The sequence below is a fragment of the Vipera ursinii genome, assembly GCF_947247035.1.
Source record: "Vipera ursinii genome assembly, chromosome: 13".
Taxonomy (NCBI): Eukaryota; Metazoa; Chordata; class Lepidosauria; order Squamata; family Viperidae; genus Vipera; species Vipera ursinii.
This window is the reverse complement of record NC_139526.1, coordinates 19,647,317-19,665,556: the sequence shown is the minus strand read 5'-3', so window position 1 is coordinate 19,665,556 and position 18,240 is coordinate 19,647,317. Positions and strand designations below refer to the sequence as shown.

At 56.3% G+C, this 18,240-nt stretch overlaps 4 protein-coding genes across 8 annotated transcripts; 3 read left to right on the top strand and 1 right to left on the bottom strand.

Annotated features, from left to right (window-relative positions):
• Window positions 1-461: 461 nt before the first annotated feature.
• On the top strand, window positions 462-3,634 carry HMOX2 (heme oxygenase 2). Of its 4 annotated transcripts, none has more exons than XM_083372932.1 (5): window positions 462-493; window positions 823-969; window positions 1,345-1,462; window positions 1,885-2,376; window positions 2,901-3,632. In XM_083372932.1, the coding sequence occupies exons 2-5, from the start codon at window positions 863-865 to the stop codon at window positions 3,273-3,275; spliced, it is 1,092 nt and encodes a 363-aa protein (XP_083229058.1). In that variant the 5' UTR covers window positions 462-493; window positions 823-862; the 3' UTR covers window positions 3,276-3,632. The 4 variants fall into 4 exon arrangements, with proteins under 4 accessions (XP_083229058.1, XP_083229060.1, XP_083229057.1 ...); XM_083372933.1 differs by having other exon boundaries at window positions 477-969; window positions 2,901-3,021; window positions 3,092-3,630; XM_083372934.1 differs by having other exon boundaries at window positions 470-969; window positions 3,066-3,634.
• Window positions 3,635-6,430: 2,796 nt separating this feature from the next.
• CDIP1 (cell death inducing p53 target 1) lies at window positions 6,431-9,665 on the bottom strand. Of its 2 annotated transcripts, none has more exons than XM_083372937.1 (5): window positions 9,628-9,665; window positions 7,858-7,943; window positions 7,643-7,777; window positions 6,857-7,121; window positions 6,431-6,670 (listed from the first exon to the last, which is right to left on the bottom strand). In XM_083372937.1, exons 2-5 carry the CDS (start codon window positions 7,940-7,942, stop codon window positions 6,559-6,561), a joined length of 597 nt encoding a protein of 198 aa, XP_083229063.1. In that variant the 5' UTR covers window position 7,943; window positions 9,628-9,665; the 3' UTR covers window positions 6,431-6,558. The 2 variants fall into 2 exon arrangements, with proteins under 2 accessions (XP_083229063.1, XP_083229062.1); XM_083372936.1 differs by lacking the exon at window positions 9,628-9,665 and adding an exon at window positions 9,400-9,606.
• Window positions 9,666-9,765: 100 nt separating this feature from the next.
• Window positions 9,766-12,346, top strand: LOC310646454 (uncharacterized protein C16orf96-like). Its single transcript, XM_083372935.1, has 4 exons — window positions 9,766-10,525; window positions 11,148-11,252; window positions 11,420-11,500; window positions 12,080-12,346. Exons 1-4 carry the CDS (start codon window positions 10,097-10,099, stop codon window positions 12,281-12,283), a joined length of 819 nt encoding a protein of 272 aa, XP_083229061.1. The 5' UTR covers window positions 9,766-10,096; the 3' UTR covers window positions 12,284-12,346.
• Window positions 12,347-12,391: 45 nt separating this feature from the next.
• On the top strand, window positions 12,392-17,370 carry LOC310646452 (uncharacterized protein C16orf96). Its single transcript, XM_083372930.1, has 13 exons — window positions 12,392-12,827; window positions 13,069-13,139; window positions 13,741-13,851; window positions 13,983-14,057; window positions 14,621-14,785; window positions 14,892-15,010; window positions 15,149-15,211; window positions 15,295-15,381; window positions 15,652-15,811; window positions 16,023-16,122; window positions 16,407-16,493; window positions 16,618-16,762; window positions 16,933-17,370. The coding sequence occupies exons 2-13, from the start codon at window positions 13,077-13,079 to the stop codon at window positions 16,949-16,951; spliced, it is 1,194 nt and encodes a 397-aa protein (XP_083229056.1). The 5' UTR covers window positions 12,392-12,827; window positions 13,069-13,076; the 3' UTR covers window positions 16,952-17,370.
• The last annotated feature ends 870 nt before the right edge of the window (window positions 17,371-18,240 follow it).

Genomic DNA, 18,240 nt, shown 5'->3' with positions numbered 1-18,240 from the left:
CAGCAGCCCCAGAGCTCCCTCGCAGCCGCTCGGCTGGCTTGCAGGAGGCCTCCGTGTAACCGTGGCCTTGCCCGGTAAAGGGCACCCGGGGACCGACCAGCCTGCTTCTGCCTTGCAACGCGGGGCAGTTTGGAGGGAAAGCGCTTTCCGGCGGGGGCGGCCGTGCAACCATCCAAGGAGGTGGCTGCTTCTGCTCTGTCCTGGCCGGCGCCGTTCAAGGCTCCGTTCTCTGCTTGCGGGGCAAAAGGGGCGGCCGCGGCCGACGGGTTGCGCAGAGCCGGGAAGAGGACGCAGCGCCGAAGGGGACGAGCGCGCCCGGCCCTGCAGGGGGCGCCGTGACGCCTCCCCGCGCGCGGCTCATGCATATTCAGCGCGCTTTGTCCGCGCGACAGAGGGGGGAGGAGCCAGCCGGGAGCCGCGCGCCCTGCGTCCGCGGGCTGACCGGAAGAGCCGCGGCGGGAGCGGCGGCGGCGGCGGCGGCGGCGACTGGCAGGTAACCGTCGGGCGCGCGAGGGACGCCCGCCCGCTGCGGCCTTCTCCCACCTGCGAGGCCTCCAGGCCCGGCGGGGACACCGGGGGGACTGGGCGAGACCCCCGGGCCCCGCGCGGCTCCTCGGCCGGCGGGGAGCAGCGCCGTCTCTCTCGGGCGCCCCGAGGGTCAGGGCCGCCCTGCGCGGCTTCTCCGCATCCCGAGCCCGCTGTTCGGCCGCGGCGCTTCCCGGCGCTGGCGATGGAGGCGCCGACGGCTTCGCTCGAGCATTGCGGCGCTCTGCCCTAGCAGGATCTCCGGGAGGCTAATGGTGGTGGGCCCTTCCCGAGCAGGACGTCGGAGCTGAACCGGGACCGCAGCGGGTTAGGCGCCATGTCGACCGAGGCTGCTGAGCTGATGGATGAGCCTGAGAGCCATTCTTACGAGGAGGAAGAGGAGGAGGAGGAAGAGGAGGAGGAGGAGGGGGAGAAGAATACCAGGTAGCGTCTCCTGCTTCTTGGAGGGGCAGGTGGAGGTGGAGAGAGGCTGAGACACCCTGGCGGATGCGTCATGCGAGGGAGGATGCATCTTCCTAGGGGCAGGGGGGACAGTTTCTTGCTGGAGCACAAAGAGATGGGCCGTCTCTGGGACTGCCGATGCCAGTCTGCGGTTGGCACAGCACCCAGGCCCTTCTCTGAGGAGTGAGCTTCCCTGGCAGGGCCTGGGGTGCCAAAGGTGGGAGACATGGCGGAGTCATTTGTGGGGCAAAGCTTGCTCTACCTCAATGCTGCAGAGTGGAGGGCCTGCCCTGCTGCCTGCAGATGATTTGAGCTTGCAGTGCCCAACCATTCTCCGCGGGACCCCTGTCTCCACAGTCCCACAGACCTCTCCGAGCTGCTGAAAGAAGGGACCAAGGAGGCCCATGACCGGGCTGAGAACACCCAATTTGTCAAAGATTTCCTGAAGGGACGCATCAAGAGGGAACTCTTCAAGGTACATCCTGCTTTATCCAGGTCCTGAGTCTCTGGTTGGGGTCAGGAGAGGAGACAAATTTAGCCCATGCTGATGGATGCCCTGCTCTGGAGCGGATCAGCCCCATCTGTGGCAAAAGAGGTTTGGCTTCTCTGGAGTCACCCCTCCATCTCAGCAGATCTTTCTGGGTTCTTTAATGTATTTGTATCTCCTTTTTCTGGCTTACAATGCATTGGAAGTGAAACTTTCAGTCCTGGATGGGTCCAGCTGGGAGGTGTTTTTTTCACTAAAGCGAAGGGTCATTGCTGTTCTTGGCATGTTGGCCTGAGGGAGCAAGGCAGCCTCAGGCACAGCAGTCCAACAATCGGCTGCTACACAATGGCTTGGACAACAGGGTAGACTGGTAGCCACTGGCCTCTTATGGCTCCTTTGTTCTCACGCAGCTGGGCACAGCAGCCCTTTACTTCACATACTCTGCACTGGAAGAGGAGATGGAGCACAACAAGGACCAGCCCAGCTTTACCCCTCTGTATTTCCCCTTGGAGCTGCACCGGAAGGAAGCCTTGGCAAGAGACCTGGAGTACTTGTATGGGGAAGGCTGGGAGGAGAAGATCCAGTGTTCAGAAGCCACTCAGCGCTACGTGGATCGCATCCATCATGTTGGGCAGCATGAGCCGGAGCTCCTGGTGTCCCATGCTTACACCCGCTACATGGGGGACCTTTCTGGGGGTCAGGTGCTGAAGAGGGTGGCCCAGCGAGCACTGAAGCTGCCAAGCACGGGAGAAGGAATCAACTTCTATATGTTTGAAAACATTTCCAACCCCCAGCAGTTCAAGCAGTTTTACCGAGCCCGGCTCAACGCCCTGGATGTGTCCCAGGAGACCAAGGAGAGGATCGTCAAGGAGGCCAACAGGGCCTTTGAATTCAATATGCAGGTGTGCGACTGCTGGATTTCAGGGTGCCTGTTAAAGCCACCCTACTTTGAATCCATCCTTCTGGGGGCGGGCGGGCATGGGGCTGCCTCTTTTCCCAAGGCCGCCTGCCATTGCCCTCTTGAGCAGAGTTGGTCACATCTCCCTCAGCCTTCACCAGCCAGTGGTGCCAAGTTCAGGTTTCTCTGTGGCCAAATGAGCAGCATCTTTTGTGGCATGTCAGGCTTGAGCCAGCAGGCCCCGTAAGGATCCTGGAGGCCTCCAGTTGCATCCTGCCTCCTGCTCTGACATCCCGAGGGACAGGCCTGGAGTCCTCCAGCAGCAAAGCGAGTCTTTCTGTGCCAGAGGCTGCTCTCAGGGCCCATCGCTCTCTGAAGTGCTTCCTGCTATGGGGGGGGGGCTCTGATTTGCCATCAGGAGTGCAGTCTGGCTAGAGCCCAGAGCAGCCCACAAGGGCTGGGGCAAGATAAGCTGAGCACTCCTGGCGACTTGTTTCAGCTCAGGGAATTCTTGGTCTTTGTCTGCAGGTCTTTGAGGAGCTGGACAAGATAGGGGCTTTGTTACCAGAAGAAGCCCAAGATGGCAGCCTCCCAATGCATGATGGGAAGGGAGACATGCGCAAGTGCCCGTACTATGCCTCGAAACACGGTAGGTCCCGGGCTTCCCCCTCTTCCCTCTTTTGTTTCTTCCAGCCTCTAACGGTCCTCTTCCTCCTCAGTCGGCTCCAAGGACACTGCCTGCCCCTGCCACCTCGCCTTGGCCGCCCTGAAGCAGCCCACCGTCCAGCTGGTCTTGGCAGCCTGCGTTGCGGTCACTGCTGGCATTGCAGCCTGGTACGTGATGTGAGGCTGGGCACCGGCTGCCTGTTGGCTGTTGAAGAAATTGCTCCTTTTTTCCATTAACGTGGACTTTTAATGCCGAATTTAATTGCGGAAACATTAAACCCAAATCTAGTGTACAAATGCCTGTGTGTCCAAGCAGTTAGTGGCAGAACTGATAGAAAACTTGAGCTATTGACTGGGGAGGGGGGGGGCTGAATGGTTTGAGCTTTTTTCTTCCTCAGTACATGGAGGGGGGGGGCACAGACAGGTAGCCTTCTCACTTGGATGCAGAAGGCTCTTCACTCCCATTAGTTGCAGGAGGGTCTCCGATTTGTACATACAGAAAGTGGAAATGGTTTAATTTTCATGTAACTTCTAGACTATGGTGATGCCTCTGACAAAATAAAATTGATCTTTGGTTTCTGCAGTTTGCATAATTTGGGAGGGTACTGTCAATCTCCTCTGATGGACTCCCTCATGTGAGGGCCTTCTGAAAATAAGAGGGGCAAAATGAGCTCCAGGCTAACTTCTGGTCCGCCCCAGCCCCTTGCAAAAGCCAAGCAATTCTCCCTTCTCCCTCCCTGGGTGACCAGCAGGACCCCCTTCTCTCCACCTGCAACATCCAGGCTTTGGATTATACCCCAGATACACAGCAAAAAACCGCTGAGGGTCAATCTTTTTATTTGATTACAAACATGGAAGAGCTGTGACAGGTTACTTCTCTAAGAACGGGATGAGGATTCCTTACTGGTTCCTAGTGCTTTAGAGAGGTCCTCAGACCCAGAGGCCAAGCCCATCTGTGCTCTGCAGCCTCAGTGGACAGCCTCTGGGCGAACAGGTGCCTGGGCACTACCACACACAGGGGCACAAGGGCTTGAGACAAGGCAGCCCAGGCTCTGGAAAACTGAGACAGGGACTCAGACCCGCCACCTGCTATCCCATCACAAGCCTCAGGAGCACCTGTGCACCCTTGTTCATTAGGGCCAGACAAGGGCTTTCTAGCAAAAATGGCATTTGTGCCTACGGGATTTTCTTACATTTCCATACAGTAGTTATTAGGTGTATTAAGTACCTGAAACATCAAGCAGTGACAAAAGGGAACCTGGGACAGGCACAATTTCTTGGCTCAGGGTTGGCTTGGAACAGAGGAATACCTGCAGCCTGGGGGGCTGGCTCTGGGCCTCTTGCATACCTCCAATGGGCAAACAGGATCCAAGTCCAGCTAAGATGGACGGTGCCATTGGCCCACCCAAGTTGAGAGAGATGGCCCAGACAAAACAGAAGAGAAGGGATGATGGAGTCAGCTCTCCATGATTGCATGGGGTACCCTACACTTTGGCTGGGCCTCTTCTTTCTCCCGAATAAGGTCTCTGAGCAACTCTGCATCTGCTTCACTCTGGGAGGCACATCTCCTACAAGCAAGGGGCTGACTGGCTTCCAGTGCTGGCCTGGCCATAATCTACAAAGCACAGGGAGCTGTGCAAAATCAAAAAACTAACAGCTTCTTCAAGAGTGCAAAAAGCAATCGTACGTGTAGGAACCACCAACGTGGAGAAGGAAACCTTGGCCTGTGCAATGCTGAGGACAGGCAGGAAAGCCCACAGCCCTGGACTTCTGGGTGTGGGGCCCTGGCAAGCTAAACATGTCTCCGTAGAGAGACAAAGAGCACAGAACAGGTGAGTAGACTGAATCTTCCGAACCACTCCAGATAAGGAGAGGATGAGGGATCGCCCACATGTGCTCCGGATAGCTGATCCTTGTGAGGGGACTGAATGGGAGTGGTCTATTGTGGATATCAGTTCCAGGAGACAAAGGAATTGGCTGGTGCCTTTTAAAGGACGCTAAGTTCACTAAAATCCCTTCTAATCACTTGGAAATTGCTTATTTAAACATCTTAACGCCAACAGTCGTCAGAGGGACTAAAATGTCACCTGGTGAATGAATGTTTATCCTAAACAAAGGAAAAATTGTAAGTTTCAGAACCTAAAAAAATTGAGATAAAAGACAAAAAGCTAAACAAGATTGTGAAATAAAGTTATAAACAAATTAAGACTCCAAACAAATTTGGAATATTGAAAGTTCTATCATAAGATTTTAGAAGTAACTATATAATATAGCTTTTGTAAGAACCAGAATTATTTTGGCTACTGTAAGTCATAACAGAGATAAGAGACCTTGTGATTTAAGTTGGAGAATAGAGGGGACTAAAATCCAGGCCCCCAAAAAACAAAAACCCCAACTTGCCTTTAGGATTGGGATTTACAGAATTATACAAAATACTGTTAACATTTGAAATATTAAAGATCTTTGAAGAATAGGGCCAGAAATCAGTATTAACAATATCTGTAACAATGTCTGTTTCTCTGTATAGACTGTCTAAAAGATGAAGAAATGACAGATGTAACAAATTTTACTTGATGAAGAAATAGTGGAATCAGAAATATTGGGTAGAAAAGTGTGGATTACAAAATAGACAAGGCACTCAAATTGGAAATAAAAACGATAGGAACAAGTGTGGATGACAAGAGCCAAGAGAAAGACCCTGATAAGGACTTTTTACTGGATAAATAAAAGAAGCTGGTTAAGGCTTAGAAAATCAAAGGGTAAATACAAAAGCAAACTAAGACAATGACTTGGATAATGACTTTCCATTGGATTTACAAAAGAAGCTATGGAAAAAAGCATCCGAATGAATTAAAGATCAAGATTGTTAGAACTGAAAGAAAGGAATAACAATTTGTTGGTTCTATCAAGGTTAAAGCAAGACTTTTTTTTATAAAACTGGTAATGACCTTTTGCCGACTCTGACTGAAAAGATGGGTAGAAAAAATTATTTGTAACTTTGTAGAGGGCAACATGAAATCTGCTTTTTGTGAGGAAAACCGGAAGTCACTTCTTTACATATTTCCTTTTCTTTCTTTCCTTTTTTCTATTTATCTTTCTCCTTACTTTGCATTTCTATACTATCTTTTTCTGACTTTAATTGTATTTACTTTTACTATGACATTTAAATTCTTCAATTAAGAAAATAATTTTTTTTAAAAAAAGCTAAGAGCACCCACGGACTTTGCTTCTTCTCCCTCTGCCTGCTGGAGATCAGTGCCCAGGGCATCGCTGTGGGTGAGGCCGGCCTTCTTCCACCGAAGGAGTACCTTGCCTTGAAGGAGAGCCGCCCGTCTGACCCAGCTTCCCGTCTCCCCCCAAGAGCCAGCCCAGCAGATCCCCGGCAGCCTTAGGGGGCGGCCACAGCCCCCGAGCCTCTCTGGGCGAAGGGTGAAGGGGAGCAGAGAAGCACAAAAGCAGATGGGAAAGGTAAATCGGGGGGCGGCAGCTGCAGCAGAGCTCTCCAGCCGAGCAGGCCCTGCTAGCCCATGCGCTTGTGGGTGTAGATGTAGGCCTTGCAGTTGGGGCAGCTATGGGTCACATCCTTAAATTCATCAATCAGGCAGGGGATGAAGCAGCAGCCCAGGTTGCACCTGGAAGGGAGAAGGGAAACCGTGAGGGGCAGCAGGGGCTTCTTGCCAGGGTCAGGGAAACGGAGCCCTGGATGCCCCCTCCCTCAGGAATGGCTTGCAGGGATGGGCACACTCCCCCCCCCCACGCTTTCCCCCCTCCCCGAGCCTGCTTCAAGCTCAGATTTCACAACCGCCGCCGCCACTTACCCGATAAAGCTGCAGAAAAAGCCCAGCAGAAAGTTCATGAGGCCGATTTCATAGGTGATCTTGGTGGTGATGGCCTGCTGGCAATGCGGGCACACTGTTGGGACAGGGGCAGCCTGGAATATCTCGCCCTGCAGGACCGTCACGGTGGTTGCGGTGCCCGATGGCACTAGCATGGTTGCCGTTTGCCCTCCAGCAGGGGCACAGGGGCCAGTGGGAGAATAGTAGCCCATAGGGGCGTGTGGCCCTGGGGGCACATAGTAGCCACCTAGACAGGAAGGGAAGAAGGGAGTTGTTTAAGGCCCGGGCGGCTCAGAGGGAGACTGCCTTCCTAACAGGCCAGGGCAGAGAGTCTAGAGATCAGCCTGTCCCAATTCCTCCTCCCTGGCTGCACTCAGAGCTTCCAGAGTTGCCAAGGCAGAGCAACTGCCCAGTGGACCACAGTCTGGCCAGCTGCCATCCTACAGAAGGCCTTGTGACCGATGGCCACAAGGGCAGGACAGAGCCCAGGGCCCCAAGTGGAGAACCCCCCGCAGCCCCTTGCCTGATTCCTGTTTAACTGTTTTTTGGTGCACATCATATTGCTTTGATTGGAGATTTATATACTGCCTTGATATTACTCGGCAGGATAAGGTCCTGTTATGACAACAGGACATTCTCTTCTGCCACACTTGGTTTATGCGCTAGTCCAGCCACTGCTGACCGGGAGCAGCTTTTAGGCTGGCGCACACCTTCCCCCCAGGGGCTTGAAACAAAACCCTCCCTGTCTCCCATTCAAGTGCCACTTACCAGGAGGGAAGCAGGGCATCGAGCTCTCCGCTGGCATAGAAGGGGGGATGAAGCCTGGCTGGGGGGAAGACATTGCTTCATAGGGCGGAGGGCCAACATCGGAAGGGGGCTGCACCACGGCTGGAGAGCTCCTACCTGAAAAGATTTGGAAGAAGAGAGTGTCACGTGGAGAGAATGGTGAACAGGTGGATAATGGGTCACAAACAGAGCCTCACCTGCGGGGAAGGGGAACCCATCCTTCTCTTCCAGGAGGGGTGCTGATGGCCCCCCAGGGTAGGGTGGAGGAGGGTCACTGGACATGCTGAAAGAAAGAAAGATGCAGAGTTGTGAGATGGGTGGTGGGCAGGCTAGGAAAGATATGAGAAAAAGAGCAGAGCTCAGCCAGGAGAAAGGGGGGGGGAACTTTTCTCACAGAATTCTTGGCAAAAAAGATCCCCACAAATGGCCCAACATCCTGCTGGCCTGGCCTGAAGAGCTTTGCCCTAAAAAAGACCCACAGCCAGTTGGAAGGGGATGCTCGGCTCAGCTCTCCAGAAGGACCTAGTTGAGGGACTTTCCCAAAGGCTGCCCCTTCCAGGGCATCTCTGCTAGCAGCTGAGCATCACGGGGACTCCTGGCCATTATGCAAATTCATCCTGCTGCAGCCACCGGCCACAGTCCCTGCAGGTGGAGCTGGTCGCCAGCCACCACCTCCTTGATAAGGGAGGGGGGCATCAGCCAAGACCACATTTCCAGCCCCAAAAGAAACATTTTGAGTCTGACCCAGTATCCATCCTGGGGGGAACACCAAAGCATACTGTGAGACTGCAGGGGGAGTAGATAGAGCAACAGCTGTGGTCTCTCTTTAGGACATCTGTTCAAAGGTGGCTGGTTTTGTGCCAGAAAAGACCCTTTCCTGGATGGGGAACTGGGGCACGCAGGGCTGGTGCACAGAAAGGGAAAGAGAGGCAGCCAGCTGCCTTGGGGAAGTTTCTTCCTTTGGAGGTCACTTTAGACAACAGCTTTCACCCCTGTGTGGGCACAGACCCCCTGCCCTCCAAGGGACAGCTCCTGTCCTGCACTAAGCACCACCCGGCTCTCAAGGTTGCAGGAAGCTTACCGCAGGCAAGCAAGTCAGCCAAAAGAAAGGCCAGTTACAGCAATAAAATCATTCCTCCCCAGCCAAAACCACAGCAGCAAATCCACCTAAGCCAGCAGCCCCAAAGTCACTACAAAATCTCCCCCAGATGCTCCTTCTGTGCAATAGACCCCGCAGCCCCATGGGGAGCAGCACACGGGCAGCAGGCTGGGCGGAGGAGCAGAGCCACCCGGACGGGGGGCCGTTGATATCGGGCGGAAGGCCGGCCCGGCCTCAGTCCCGGTGGCAGACCCGGCCCCACCTTCCCAACAGTCGGCGCTCCCTGGCCCAGCACGAGGGCCGCTGCGGGGCCACCCGGCCGGCCGAAGGCCTCCCTCCCCCAGCCCGGCTCCGACCGGCCTCCCTGCTTCAGCCGGCAGCCCTCGCCCTCCCGGCGGCAGCGCGCCTCGGCCCCTCTGCCCGCCAGCAAGACGGCCGGAGCTGCTGGGCGGGCAGCGACGGAGGCCCGGGAGGGGCGCAGCAGCAGCGGGGCGCCGGGGGTCCCTTGGCCCGCTTCCTCACAGCCCTTCCCGGGCCAGAGCGGGGCCTCCTTCGGGCGAGCAACCCGAGGGCACGGCCGCCCCCCCGCCTCCCTCCCCCCGCGGGCTGCGGCTCCCTTCGGAGGGCGACCGGGCGGCACCTGCAGCGGCCCCGAGGCTCCCGGGTCACAGCGGCGCTGGGAAGCCGGCGGCTCCGGAGCAGAAGACGCGGCGCGGCCGGGCAGAGCGAGGGCTCGACCGGCGGGCCTGGCGGAGAAGCGAAGAGTAGTCCGGGAGACCACAACACCCAGCATGCCGCGCGCGAGGAGCCGCTCGGACGCCCAGAAGGCCCTGACGCCTCGCTGCCCCCCCCCCCCCGGCGCCCTCACCTGCCGAGCGGGACCGGCCTGCCGCTTCGGAGCCCGGCGGGGCGGGGCGGGGCTTCGGCGCGGGCGGGACCAATCCAGATTGAGGAAGCGCCGTCCCCCCGCGCGCCGGAATGGCTCCCACCGGGCCCAGACGCGTGTCGGCAAGGTTGTCTGAACCCGGCGGGGCTGGTGCGGTTGTTCGGGTGCCGGGAAACCCGCGATCCCGGTGCAAGGGAGGGCGAGCGGTACGGAAGAGACGCTCTGGGACCGGGCTAGGAGGCCGAGGGGAGTGGGCGCCCCGCGTGGTGGCCGGCGTGGGGGTGGTGCCGGGGCCAGCCTTGCTTCGGGGCCCCTGCCCTCGGCTCCCGGCTCGCCCGCCTCCGCCCCCCCGCCGCGTTCCGGGTCTCCTAGCAACCGGGAGAAACTTTCCCGCGAGCAGAACGCCGCCGCCCGCCGCTGATGCCGCGCGTCTGCCCAGGGCAGCGGGACCATGAGCCACAACCTCTCCTTCGTGGAGCTGATCAACCTGGCCATCGGGACGCCGGAGCTGGGCAATGTCAACTTCAACGCCCTGCATCTGTTCCTGCACAGCCTGGTGGAGCACCTGCACCTGCAGGAAGTGAGGAAGGAGGTGTCGGCGGACGAGCTGGAGTTCATCAAGCCGCCCGCCAGCTCCGCAGCCTCCGCAGCCACCTCAGCCACCGAGGCCCTCCCTGTGGCACAGAAGTCCAGTTCCATCTTCCACCAGATGCATGAGAGGATCACCGTCATTGAGAAGCAGCTCCAGTTCCTGAACGAGAGCCCTGACACGGCAGAGCTGCTGGTCCGCAGCCAGGGCCTGGGCCAGCCTGCCCTGGACATGTGGCAGATGATGCAGCTGAAGAAGAAGATGGAGCTGAACGAGGAGGGCATGACCAAGGTAACCCCACGTGGCCCTGCCCTTCGCAAGCAGGTGGCCGGGCCCCAAACCGTACCCGGTCCAGGCTCCCAGTCAACGCCTCAGCCGGCCATCCTTACCTGGAATTCCCGAGAGCCCTGCAGCCCATCCGGCAAGAAGGGAATTCTTTGCTGGGTGAATGGAGGAGAGGCTTTGAGCCTCCAGAAATAGGGGACACCTTTGTGTGGCACCTTTGTGACTGAGGACAGCTTCCCCCTTTTCTGCAAGTTCCCCACTGCTTCCCAGTGCCCCACAATCACTTCCACCGTCTCTTTCTTTTGCCATCTGAGTTACAAAAGTTGCATAAATACTCACCAAGGAAGGGTTTTTCTCTGGGCAAAATGCTAAATTCCTAATTCCCCACCTTTCTCCTGATCAAGCAACTGTAGGCTGCTCAGACATAATTAGGGATCTGAAGTTACTTATCTGGTTGTGGAGCTTCGGAGCCACGAAGGTTCTGAGAATGAAGGAGTGGCTACCTGCGCCCCCCCCCCAGCCATTTCCCTAGATTGCAACAACTGTATGAAAGGCCTTCAGTGCAGAGTTTCCGGCGGCCACTCCTTGGTCCTTGGCCCTGTGTGACACCTCCTGTCTTCCCATTCAGGCCATGAATATGCTGCAGGACCTGCTGAATAGCATTTGCTCGCTGAAAATCGCCACGGAGGGCTTTCAGCAAGAACTGGGGCAGCTGAAAGAAGACGTTGCCCAGGTGAGTGGTCCTGAGGGACAGAGACCCCTGGCCTGGGTCCAGAAGGCTGCTTTTGGTGGTCAGGCCTTTCTCTGTAGAGGAACAAGCCTTCGACCAAAGGCTCTGATGGAAAAGGAAGCCTCCCCACCCAGGAGGTGTAGCTTTGATCCTGGTTTTACTGTGAACAGATCAATGGAGAAGAAATGAAAAAGCGGCTCCTGTCCCTGGACAAACAGGCCAGGATGATGGAAGAAATGAAGGAACAACTGGTGAGAGAATCCTGAACTCTTGTGCCCTGGCCACTCCCTTAGTCCCCCCCTCCATTAACCCCTTACCCTGCCTCTCTTGCCTCTCCGTTTGCCCCTTGCAGCCACCCCTGTTGAACCTGTTGGCAGAGGGAGCGGGGCAAGGCCTTTAGAGCATCAGGGAGTGCAGAAATGGGGGTGAGACAATGTGGTGGAACTTCAAGGACACACACACACACACACTTCTTCAAAGACTGGCTGGGCCTCAAGAGCACTTAGGTGGTTACTCTGCACACCAAGAATGACAGAGTGGCACTTCCACAGGGGGCACCTGAAACTTTAAAAAAATGCATACACAACGCCTTTAATGTATAGGCCTTTCTGTCCAGCTTTGGGCATCATTCTCCCCTCCTTAGCGCTTGTCCCTTTCTCACCTCCCACCCCCTGGGCCGGAGCTCTTGGGCTTTGCAGACAACCTATGGGAGGCTCCAGTTTTGGACCAGCCCGTTTAAAAAAACCCTCTTCAGCTTCTGAAAGCAAACTTTTACCTCAGCTCCCCTCTCCCCAATGGGCTCAACCTTCTTCTCCCCTCTGTGGACACAGGGCCTCGTGAAAGAAAGGGTCAGCCTATCTGCAAGTGCTTCGGCTGTGGTGTCCTGGAGTGCCCTTTGCGAGACGCTCACCGGCAAAGTGAGTATGACTGAATTGCATCCTCCCACTGAAGGCCCAGATGAGGCACCTGGCATCTCTGTGTGCCAGCATAGTTCCGTTGGCATGATGGGAGCAAACCCACCAACACACAGGTGAGTCAGATTCACGTCCTTGGACAAATTGGATCCTCTTGACTCACCTGGGCAGGCAAAGTGCAGCAAGAATGGGGTGGGTCTGGAGGCCAGGACCTCCCTTGCCCGGGTGAGGAAAGTGGTGGGGGGCCAGTCCCTGCAGCAGCTTCTCCCCACCATGCTGATGCCCTACAACTGAGCAGCAGAAGTGCCCCTTTTGGAGGAAACTCCTGACTGCAAGGCATAGCTGCTCTCCTGCCCCACTCTGGCATTTCAGACCTTTGAGGAAGAGGAAAGGGGCCGAGTGGAAGAGGAAAGGGGCCGAGAGGAAGAGGAAAGGGGCCGAGAGGAAGAGGAAAGGGGCCGAGTGGAAGAGGAAAGGGGCCGAGAGGAAAAGGAAAGGGGCCGAGAGGAAAAAGAAAGGGGCCGAGAAGAAGTGGAAAGGGGCCGAGAAAAGACCTCCCGGGAGATCCTGGCCGTTCTGAGCCAACTGCCCGAGAAGCACGAAGCTCTGCAGAAGCATATCACTCAACTGGAGGCCCAGTTGAAGTACCCAGCAGGACCTGCAGGTGAGGCTGACAAGGGGATAGCAGTGTCCATGGTGTGCCCAGGTGCTGTTTCCTGGGGGGAATTGGGATGATCTCCAGCTGGGAGCGCTGTCTCCTGCCCTTCTACCTGCCTTGAGATCCAGAGGCCAAGGGTCAGGTGGGCTCTGGCTCTTGCTTAATGAAGCTTGGGGGCTCCAGCCTCAACCCCCCAGACTAAACCTGAGCAATCTGGCACAAGTCCTTTTCTTCCCTCTATTTCTAGCTTTTGAAATGTCCCCTGAGCTGAAGTCGCTGCTGGAACAGATGGAGATATTGCAAACTCAGAGCCAGCAGGTGCCCTGGGGAGGGTAGCCTGGCAAGGGATGGGCACGGGGGGGGGGGGCTGCATGAATGTATTTCCATAAACCTGCAAAGCCGAGAGAGAGAGAGAGAGAGAGAGAGAGAGAGAGAGAGAGAGAGAGAGAGAGAGAGATCATCAGTTGGTGGGGGGCATAGGATTTGCAGGACAATAGAAATTTAGGCACAAAGCGTTAAGGGGCCAAATTGCCCTATGGTCTGGACATGCTCAACAGCCCACTGCTACTGAGGAGAGGGGGCATCTCATCCGAGATGGCAGTCCAGTGGGGAAGAGGTTCTGGGTGGAATCCCCCTTTGGCCTGAGCAGCAAGCAGACTCCAAAGCGCTTTCAGAAGCCTGCCTGTTGAAGGCCCACGGCCAGGCCAGCCAAGGCCTTGATGCGCCTGCCTGCAAAGGGCTCGGCAGTCTCTCGCTGAATGAAAGAAAAGCCCAATGCAAATCAGGCTTGGGTTTGCTCAGGCGCTGTAGAGCATCTGCCCGGGCCTCTTCAGGGAAGGTGCTGGTCACACAGGGCTGGACTCAGGCTATATTGCTGGCCACGCCAGGAAGCAGATTGAGACGCTGGCTTCTTCCTCAGGGAAAGGAATCTCTGCAAGGGACTCTGGAGCAGATGGAAAAACTGAAGGAACAGTATGAAAAACTGCAGCAGTGGGTGGAGAAGTTAGCCAGGAGCAGCACGGAGATGCAGGTACGGAGCTGTACTGCCACTCAGTCAGCGGCCACAGCTTGTGGCTGGCGGAGAAGCAAGGAAGCAGCCCAGGCAGTTTGAGCATGAGTTAAAAAACTGAGTCTGCAGCAGAGTTTTTACTCCCTCTACAGATCATACGCAACATGTTGCATCAGTTGGATGTCAAGAAAGCCGATAAGGACTCAATCCAAGAGGAAATGAATGTGGTGAGTCTCTGGGAACTGGAGGAGAGGATCTTTTCCCCCACCCCAATCAAGTCTCTGGTATGGAAAAGAAACTGGGCTGGATGAAGCCTCTGGTTGCTTCTTTCCTACCTGAAGTCACCTCAGTCTCAGACAGAAGAGAAATCTCAGAGATTTTGACATATCTGCTCCAGCATCACTACAGATTAAGTGAACTCATGTCACTATTCGTGTGAAGGAAATGCCTTTCTTAAGAAAAGATGCCACTTTTTCCAGATAGAGGCAGTCACGGGGCGTCTGTGCCTTTAAGGGGCAGACATTCAACTGATCTAGCTTCTTTTTGGGCCTGCATGTGGTGAGCAGCAGCTCAGGGAGTTGATTCCCTGCCTCAAATTCAGGCATTCAAACCACAGGAGCTCTTCTGGAAGCAAAGGGCACTTTCTCTCCCTCCCTCATCTGGGCAGTGGCTGTCAGGAAAAATGGTTCCAAGATCTACCCACATTGAGGAAATCCTGGCCTGGTGATCTCCCCTGCCCCCCTCTGTCAGCTCCTGGGGTGCAGGGAGGACTTGCTTTGTCTGCCCCCAGAAAGCTGATAAGAGTGCACTGAAGGCAATGGTGAACCACGGGCAGCTGCAGGTGGCCACCAGCCAACTCAGCGAGATGATGCAGGATCTGTTGCAAAAGATGTCTCTGCAGGACAAGGACTGGCAGAAGGCGCTCGAGAAACTCTTTGTGGACATGGACTGCAAGGTGACCCCTCCCTGCCCAGCACCCTCCTGGGGGACCTTGGCTGCTGCAGAGCAGACCCCTCCTGTTGAGCAAGCGGGCCCACTCAGTCTCCCTTGCTGCCCCACAGCTGGACCGCTTGGCCCTGGATCCCGTGAGCCGGCAGCTGGAGGAGGTGTGGAAGTTCATCAAGAAGTACCTGAGTGAGGGGCCCCGCTTTGACGCTGACAGCGCAGCTGGCTTCAAGAAGTGAGGAGGGGATGGCAGACCCTATCTCTGTGTGTGGGGGGGGGGGGTCTTCACCCCTGCAGTGATAGAGGGAGACATGGTGGAGCTGGGAATGCAGCCCCAGCCCTGGGGCAACAGCTGTTGATTTGTGCTTTGCAGGCAGCTCTTTGAGAGAGTGAAATGCATCTCCTGTGACCGGCCAGTGACCATGATGACCGGGCCGTGAGTATCCCCAGGGCCTTTCTGGGTTGGGCAGCGGATGGAGGAGCAATAAATTACTGTATTCGCCCTGTGCTTCTTCACAGGCACATGATCACTGTCCGGAAAGCCACACTGAAGCCTCGTCCAGTCAGTGCCAGTGGCTATGAATACCTGTTCCACCAGCAGAAAAGGTCAGTGACTCGGCTGGAGACAGTGGGGAGGGCGGGCTCTTTGGACCAGCTGGATGGGAACTCTGGGAGCAGCTCTTTTCACACGCCCAAAGGCAGCACCTCCCTGCTGGATAGGAGGCTTTGCATTCCCAGCCATCGGAGATGTCTCCATTCACCCCAGCGCTGCATTCCCTTTGTTGCTTGCCTCTCAAGTGGTGCTTTTGTCTCTGGGACCAAGAGGGCAGCCCGCCTACTTGCTGCTGGTGCTGAGCGGGGCCTCTGACTCCCCAGGGATCAGGATCCAAGCGAACTGAGTGGCAACCCCGCTTTGCAGACCTGCTGGCAATGCCAAGCCCAGCAGCAAGCCTGCGCCCTCAAGCACCTATCTCGGGCCCAAGACTTCGCCACCCTCTACCCCTATGGGGACCCTAACGCCATCACCTACGACAACGTGAGCCATCCTGTGTGGGAGGGAGAGAGGGAGGGAGGGAGGGAGAAGTCCTCTCCTGAGGGATTTGCTGGGCCCATCCAGGGGAGAAAAGGGCAGAAGAAGCCTCTGGAGATGGAGGTTCCTTCTCAGCAGCAGTCCAAGAGGAACTGACCCAGCTGCTCTCTGTGGCTCACAGGTGGCTCCTTCTCTTTCTGTGCATTTCTTGTCTCAGACAGAGGTAGACATTCTCGGCGTGAACGGGGTCCTCTACAAAGGCCGAGTGAGCTCACATGCAGCAGAGCGGACATTTGCCCTGCAGAAGGAATTTGCAGGTGGGTGAATTGGCTGCCTTGCATGCCAGGGAGGGCTATCACCTGTTCCCAGCCTGGCACCTCCAGATTCTTCAGAGGGCCTGGTGGGGGCAGGCATGCCTGTCCTCCTAGTGGAAACCAAGTGGCTGGAAATCCCCTCCCCAGCCGCAGGAAAACCCAGTGGAGTATTCTGGCTTGCTCTCCTCATTCCCCAGTCGCTCCTCACTTTGAGCACCACATTCTACATGGCGAGAGTCTTGGGCAATCTCCTCACAGCCTGGATGTTGTGCTTCTTCCCCACACAGCTCTGAAGATTCCCCGGCCTCCGACGGGGGTGCGAATGGAGAGAGTTCGTTCTGCCTTTGCAGACATCAGTGCAGTGCCCTACCCCTGTGAGTTGGCCTCTTTTCTGACAGGGTTCAAGTTGTTCTAAATATGAGCGGGGGCCAGTGTAGCATGGGGGAAAATGTCTCTTGGGAAGGAATCCTGATTCTGTCTGGTTTCTCTCTTTTCCAGCCTCTGTCCTCCGTCGAGTGGGGTCTGCAATAGCCAACAGCAACCAGCGACCGCAGGAGCTTAGCTGTGACCCTGTGCACAGAACAGCTATTGGCGCGACCCTCGACGAAAGCCACGTTCAGAACGAACGGGAGGTTCCGGGCCTGTAAGCTCAACTCTCCACAAGCCCCACCTCGTTTCCTCTCTCTTCTTAAATACCTGCCAGATGTGACAGGAAGTGGTAGAGGCGAAGGTGTCTTGTGGGGTTCCCTTCCCTCTCAGCTGGGTTATCTGGGCCAGGCCCTTCAGCCAATCTCCATTATGGTGTCTTCCTAGGGGCAACCGTAGCTTTTAGCAGACTCCTTCCCTGAAGATTTTGGTCATCCCTGTCAGACTGCTGATACTGTAACAGAAGAGGCTGCTTCCCACCCATCTGAAACAGAAGCCACAAACTTGCCTGGCTTTCAAAGGGGAGCGGCTGTGTCCACAACTACCATCATGCCCGACTCACGTCAGATGTGCAGCAGATCATGGGCTAAGATTGGTGCTTCTCTCCATGGTGAACCAGGATTCCCGAACAAAACATTCGTTATGATGACAGTGAACACAAGTATTCCAGGGGCCAAGATCTGCCAGAGATTCCTGTTTGGGCCCTGGAATCTTCAGAAACCTGACCAATGTGTTTCTCCTTCCCTCTCCATATGGGATCTCGGAGATATTCCTGATACTGTCTCTGTCTCAGCCATGGCACAGGAAACCATTCATCTAGGGAGAAAATGATTCTATAAATATTCTTTTTCTACATGCTGTGAACTGCTGCCTCTGTTCTGCAAGCAGGCAACAAAGGGGCTTGGTTATTCTTCCTCCAGCCTCAGCAGTTCCCTTTGGTGGGTGGTTAGCAAGAGAGGGAAAGGCCCCCCAGTGCCAGAAAGGGTAACTGGCGATGGTCATTGGATGTCTTGGTAAAAAGCAGATCAGTCCAGGCTGGTGGGCAGTTGAAAAAAGAAGAAATTACCCTATTGGTGCTTGAAGCCTAAATGTCGTCAACTGGAGGCGTGGGGGTTTCTGCATAAGGACAGGTCCCTTCCCCAATAAGGGTGAGCCTGGGCGTGTTTCCTTGCAACAGTCTATCACCCTCCAAACCCAAAGGCCCTTGGGGGCAGAGAACTGCCTCCTCCCTTTCCCATGTGGGGGGTGGTGGCTGGGGGTGTGTGCAAAGCCAAAGGAGGCTCCGGAGGGGCAGGCAGGCGGCCTCCATCCTTGCCCTCTTCCTCTAGGGCCCACTTCAGCTGATGAAAGCCAGGGGTGCTTGAAGGCACCAGAGCCCTTTCTGGGAGTGACTCCCAGAGGGCCACTGCAGAAGCTGCGACAGGGCGCCCCCCCTCCACGGCCTCCTGGGGAGAGGTGGCCTGGTGGGCAGCTGTGGTGCTGCTGCTCCAGCCCGGCTCCGGCCACCTTTGGCTTTCCTTGGGGGGGGCGGGGGTCGCCGTGGCCGGAGGTTGAGGCGGAGGGCCGGTGAGAAGCCTCAGTTTGGGGGCGGAGGAGAGGCCGGGGATTCCACCGCGGGCCGACGAAGGGCATGGAAGCGGGGCGCCCACGGTCTTCAGGACCCTGGATAGAGGCCGCGCTGTGGAGTCGGGCAGC